The 6704-nt window shown below is 51.7% G+C and overlaps 1 protein-coding gene across 1 annotated transcript in view; it reads right to left on the minus strand.

The window, feature by feature from the left end:
- Window positions 1-6704, minus strand: part of TTLL10 (tubulin tyrosine ligase like 10) — a 14002-nt gene that overhangs the window by 4520 nt on the left and 2778 nt on the right. Inside the window, 4 exon segments of the mRNA XM_024760264.1 lie at window positions 9-284; window positions 654-770; window positions 5150-5290; window positions 5807-5989. Coding sequence (XP_024616032.1) covers window positions 9-284; window positions 654-770; window positions 5150-5290; window positions 5807-5989 — 717 coding nt within the window.

The raw sequence follows: 6704 nt of genomic DNA on the forward strand, positions 1-6704 counted from the left end.
GGATGGGCCAGGGGTTGGGGTGAGGCGTGGGCGGGCATCACCTTGGCTGGGAGGCCTGAGCAGAGGGTGGGGTTGCCATGCAGCCTTTCGGGGGCTGGAGAGCTAGGTTTGTGGATGTCTGAACTTGGGGAGAGGGTGGGCAGGCAGAGGGGTCGGTTTGAGGGTCCTGGGGGCTGGGTAGGGGCCTCACCCAGGGTCTCCGTGACCACGCCTGGAATCACCTCTTTCAGGACTTCACAGTTGGTGTGCAGGGCGGGGTTGGAGTTCATCTCCAGCAGCCACACCTGGGCCCAACACTGCTCAGCATACCTCCCTCCCTACCACTTGGCCAGCAGGAGGCTGAGGCCCTGGTCCCCATTAACCCAGGTGACCAGGCAGGTCACTTCTTTCCCGTGGCCTCACTCCCCCATTTGCCCAAGGGGCTAAGACTCTGAGGGTCTGAGAGTCTGGCCTTGGGGGCTGCCCCAGCTGCAGGAAGAGCGAAGCCTTGTGGACACACCACCCCCAGGGCTAGGGAGGGTGCATAACTGCCTGCTCCAGGGGCCCGCCTGAGTGGTCAGGGTGTGCACACAGGGCCCCTGCCTCCTGCACCTGCAGGCTGGGCCCCGCCCACCTCACCCCACCCCATCCCACCCCAGCCTGCTCAGCAGCACCTTGAAGTTTTCATCAATCAAGAAGTCACAACCCATGAGGTCAAAGTAGCCCAGCTTGCACTTGAGCTTGGATTTGACAGACAGGAAGCAGTGGGCCATGATCTGCTGCATCCGCTTCTGTGGGTAGGGTGGGGGGGGCGTGGAGACAGGATGTCACCTGTGGGCCCTGATTACACCCTCCAGGCCTGAAGAGCCACATCCCCACCCCTCACCTGCGCTCCCACCAGTGCCCGCACTTTCACGTTCTCAGGGTCACAGGCTCACAGCCAGAAACTCCTTCACTCTCATTTTACTCATTTCACAAACGTGTGGACCTCCTATTGCGTGGCAAGTACTGGGGTCGAGAGTAGAGAGAGCTTACGAGGAGTCTCCGCCCTTGAGCAGCTCACTCGTAGGAGAGAGAGACAACAGTTGTGATGTGTAAATCGTTATGCGCTCTGCACAGCACGTGAAGCCATACGTGCTGATGGAGAAGATGAAGCAGGGTGAGAGGTGGGGCGTTCTGGGTGGTGTGGAAAGGCGTCTGATCTGGGTGGGCCAGAGAGTGAGCCATGGGTGAAGACTGAAAGGAGAGCTGTGGGGTGGGGATGGGACACCTGGGTAGAGCAACGGCTGTAAGTAGGAGCCACGCCCAAGGTGTTGGAGGAACAGAGTGAGGCTGCTGTGGCTCGAGTGAGCTAGGAGGGCAGTGGGAGATGAGACCAGAGTGGCACCAGTCACATCTCGGGGACATGGGAAGACCTTGCCTTTCACCCTGAGGTCAGAGCTGTTGGAGGGTGGAGCGTAGGAGGGCATATCTGACCCGCGCTCTAATAGGGTCCTCTGGCTGCTATGCTGAGAGAGACTGAAGGGCCCTGTTGCAAAGATCCAGGTGAGAAATGTGGGTGGCTTGTGTAAGCCGAGGTGGTGGAATGGATGCTGGGTCTGTGTTGGGGTAGAGCCAAGCTGGTTGATTGATGAAAGGATGGTGAGCTGTGAAAAGAGGAATGAAAGGTTATCCCTAGGTGTTTGGTCTGAGACTCTGGAAGGATGGAGCCCCCATCAACGGAGAAGGAGAGGAGGCCCATGGAGTCTGAGACATCTGTGAGCCTACAGATGCGGTGCTGATAGGCCACGGTTCAAGTTCAGGGGAGAGGTCAGGGCCGGATGTTTCAATGTGGAGCCTTGAGCACATGGATGGAATTTAAACTCAGGCAATGTCTGATAAAGACAAAGAGTAGATAACAGTGGGTACAGCGGATAAAGAGTAGAGCCAGGCTGAGCCCTGGGCCTCCTGAGCAGCAGTGTGGAGCCAAGGGGCCAGCACAGGGGGCGGAGGGGGCGTGGACGAGGTCCTGGAAGCCATGGGGAGTGAGGAGCTGTGTCCAAAGTTGGCTGACAGGTCAGGGAGAAGAGGGCTGGACTGACCCCTGGGTTTGACAGCATAGAGGTCACTCCAGTGAGCATTTCAGCGAAACAACAGGGAGAAGCTTTGCTGAGCAGGTTCAAGAGAGACAACATAAAAACAGCCCAAACTGGCCAAATTTGTCAGAATTAACCTTCTCAAAATGCTGGAAATTAACCAAAGGCGTCCAGCAACATGAAGAGTGTTTACTCAAGTAAAATCTTGAATCTTGGTAAGAACAGCAAGCTTTGTAGCATTTTAACTTGCCCTGATTTTATCCCTGGCATCCCAGCTCAGTGCCTTGAAAAAAGCCTGTGTTCTTGGTACTGGAGATAGCAGAATAGACCTGTCTGGCAAAGAATTGGAGTCATTTGTTGTGATGTGTCTGATGGTTCCATGGCGGACCTCACTTGAACTAAAGGAAAATACAAGAACAATGTCTTACCAAATAGAGAATGCCAGTGAAGAGATAGAAATTATAAAAGGGAGCTGACTAGAAATTCTGGAGTTGAAAATTATAGGAACTGAAATAAAAAATCACTACAGGGGTTCAACAGTCCATTGGAGTTGTTCAAAGATAGATCAATTGATACTATCTAGTCTAAGGAACAGAAAGTCAAAGGAATGAAGAAAAATAAAGCCACAGAGACCCGTGGGACACCGTCAAGCAGACCAAAATGCATAAGAAGATCCAGAAAGAGGGCAGAGGAAGAGTCAGGAAGAATATCTAAAGAAATAACGGCAGTGGGACTTCTCAAATTTGATGAAAAGTAATCTACACGTTCAGGAAGGCCAGTGAGCTACAAGTAGGATAAACTCAAAAAGATCCACCACATCGTAAGCGAACTTTCAAAAGACAGACGATGTTGAAATCAGCAAAGAGAAGTGACTCATCATAAAGGCTCCTCCATAAGACCAACAACCAATCTCTCATTAGAAACCATGGAAATGTCCATCAACAGATGAATGGATAAAGAAGATGTGGCACATATATACAATGGAATATTACTCAGCCGTAAAAAGACATGAAATTGAGTTATTTGTAGTGAGGTGGATGGAGCTACAGTGTGTCATACAGAGTGAAGTAAGTCAGAAAGAGAAAAATAAATATTGTATATTAACGCATATATGTGGCACCTAGAAAAATGGTACAGATGAACCGGTTTGCAGGGCAGAAATAAAGACACAGATGTAGAGAACAAACGTATGGACACGAAGGGGAGAAGGTGGCAGGGGTGGTGGTGGTGTGATGAATTGGGAGATTGGGATTGACATGTATACACTAATATGTATAAAATGGATGACTAATAAGAACCTGCTGTATAAAAAAATACATAAAATTCAAAAATTCAAAAAAAAAGAAATAGCAAAATAGCAGATGTAAATCCTAACTTATCAGTAATTATATTAAATATAAATGGAGTCAGCTTTCCAATTAAAAGACAGAGATTGTCAGGATGCATTCCCCTCCCCCCCATACACTATCTATGAGACTCACTTGAGATTCAAAGACACAGATAGGTTGAAAGTAAAAGGATAAAAAAATATATATCAGGGCTTCCCTGGTGGCGCAGTGGTTAAGAATCCGCCTGCTAATGCAGGGGACACAGGCTCAAGCCCTTCCGGGAAGATCCCACATGCCATGGAGCAACTAAGCCCGTGCGCCACAACTACTGAGCCTGAGCTCTAGAGCCCCTGAGCCACAACTACTGAGCCTGCATGCCATGACTACCGAAGCCCACCTGCCTAGAGCCCATGCTCTGCAACAAGAGAAGCCACTGCAGTGAGAAGCCTGTGCACGGCAACGAAGAGTAGCCCCCGCTTGCTGCAACTAGAGAAAGCCCATGCATAGCAACCAAGACCAAACACAGCCAAAAATAAATAAATAAATAAAATTAAAAAAAAAATATATATATCAGGCAAACAGTAACCAAAAGAGAGCTAGAATATCTATACTGATAGCAGATAAAATAGAGTTTAAGACAAAAATTGAGGACATTAAGAAAAAAGAGGACATTTTCTAATAAGTCAAGAATATGTAATAATCATAAACATACATATACTTAACAACAGAGCCTAAAAATGCATGAAGCAAAAACTGACAGAATTGAAAGGAGAAATAGACAATTCAGTAATAATAGTTGGAGACTTCAGTATCCCATTTTCAATGATAGAACAACTAGACAGAAGATCAACAAATAAATAGAAGACTTGAACAACACTATAAACCAACTAGACCTAAAAGACATCTATAGAACACTCCACCCAACAGTAGAATACACATTCTTTTCAAGTGTGTGTGGAACATTTTTCAGGATAGACAATGTGTTAGAACATAAAACAAGTTTCAATACATTTTTTTTTTTTTGCGGTACGTGGTCCTCTCACTGTTGTGGCCTCTCCCATTGTGGACCACAGGCTCCGGACGCTCAGGCTCAGCAGCCATGGCTCACGGGCCCAGCCGCTCCGCGGCATGTGGGATCTTCCCGGACCGGGGCACGAACCTGTGTCCCCTGCATTGGCAGGCGGACTCTCAACCACTGCGCCATCAGGGAAGCCCCCAATACTTTTTAAAGGGTTGAAATCATACAAAGTATGTTTTCTGACCACAATGGAATGAAATTAGAAATCAATAAGAGAAAGAAAATTAGAACATTCAAAAATATGTGGAAATTAACACACAAGCAACAAATGAAAACGGAACACACAAAATCTTATGGGATGCAGTGAAAGCAGTGCTCACAGGGAAATTTATGGCTGTAAACACCTACATTAAACAGGAAGAAAGATCTCAAATCAAATCAATAACCCAAACTTCAACCTTAAGAAACTAGAAGAAAAACAAACAAACAAACAAAAAACAAAAAACCCAAACCACACCAAAACAAAACTAAACCCAAAGCAAGAAGGAGGGAAATAATAAAGATCAGAGTGGATATTAATGGAATAGAGAATAGAAAGCAACAGAGAAAATCAATGAAACCAAAAGCTGGCTCTTTGAAAAGATCAACAACCCACCGCTGCGCGTACGCCCAACGGCAGCCCCACCCAGGGACGGACGGTCCCGACCCCCGGCCCCTCCCAACGCCGTGTGGGCGGGGCGCGCACGCACCGTGAAGGTGGTGAAGACCCAGTCCCGGGGGAGGCGCTTGGCCTTGCGGAACTTGTCGTTGATGTAGCGGTTCAGGTGCTCCATGCTCCACACCGTGTCATCCTTGAGCAGCAGGTACAGGGGGCTCTTCTTCTGCATGAACTGGGAGGCAGGGCAGCGCCTGGAGGCCCGGCCCCCACGGGGGGCCCCGACAAGAGCCTCACCCCGACGCGGCCACCAGAGACCCCACAGGGGTCCCGCTCCTTCGGGACACCGAGCCCCTCCCCCAGCACCTCCTGCCCCTGAGAAGTATCCCCAGATCCTCCCGGAGGGCCACTGCCCAGACACCTCCCTTTGAGACCCTTCCACAGAGACCTCTGCCCACAGCATCCCTGAACTGAGGTCCTCACGGAGGCCCTTGCCCTTGGCTCCCACCCCTGCTGGGCCTGATCCACACCCAGAGGGAGCTGAGCTGGGGGTCGGGGCCACGGCTCTCGGTCTGTTCACCAGGATGCCCAGCTGAGGCTGAAGGTGAGAGGCAGTGCTGGCTGCAGGCAGGGGCAGCCCAGGCCACCTCGGGGTTTGGGCCATGTCTACAGTTGGATTCTTTTCCCATTCTTGAGCAGTGATTTTTGTCCAAGGCTGCAGGGAGGGTCCTCACCTGTGTGGGGCATTTACCTGGTTGGTTAAATGGCCACCGAGGTCGCTGGAATGGGGATCATAAAGGCCGAGGGTGAGGCGAGCATAGCCGTGGCCGAAGAAGACCATATAGGGCATGGTGCAGGCGATGAGCAGGTAGGAGCGCACGTCGAACTTCTTCCCATCCAGCAGCAGCGGGTTCTGGATGTACCTGGGGAGGCGTGGTTAGCCTGGCCCGTGCCCCCACCTGGGCCTGCCAGTTCCTCAGCACCCCTGCTACCTGTCTCAGGTGTGAGCTGTGGGTCCCCTACCCTGGCTGGGCGCAGTGTCCACTGGTCAGGGGACATTTCCGAGCCTGAACACATCAGGGAATTGGGAAGGAGGGCCTGGCCCCTAGAGCTCAGCCCACTGGTGTGTGTCTGGGGCACCCCAGGGCGCAGCCCTCGCTAGAAGCCTGGGAGGCAGAAGCAGACTGGGCCCTATGGGCTGGGAAGACTGCCTGGAGAAGGAGGGAGGGGTGACCTTGGGCCTTGAAGGGCAGGTGGCTTTGGAGAGGCAGGGAGGGGACATCGCAGTGGAGAGAGCTGTAGGTCTAGAGACCCAGCAGCTGGGAGCAGCTGCTTGGGGTGGCAGACAGCAGTTGTGGCAGGAGTGAGGTCCACACTGGCAGATAGGGAAGTCCGAAGGGACCTTTCTCAGGCTCGACTGTGCCCCCTGGTGTGAGGCTGAGGGTCTGGACCCCTCCCAGAGGCAGAGGGAGCAAGGCGGGGTGGTTGGCTCTGCCTGTGGGCCTGAAGGCTGCAGCTGGATGCGTGGGGGATGGGGGAGAAGCCGGGCTCCCTGCAGGTCAGAGGGTGCAGGACCCAGGCTGGGGCACAAGCTGACCAAGCCTTCCCTGCCCCACACCATCCAGGAGCCTCCTGTGTTTGGCGGGGGG

The sequence above is a fragment of the Neophocaena asiaeorientalis genome, unplaced genomic scaffold (assembly GCF_003031525.2).
Source record: "Neophocaena asiaeorientalis asiaeorientalis breed wild unplaced genomic scaffold, Neophocaena_asiaeorientalis_V1.1 scaffold489, whole genome shotgun sequence".
NCBI lineage: Eukaryota > Metazoa > Chordata > Mammalia > Artiodactyla > Phocoenidae > Neophocaena > Neophocaena asiaeorientalis.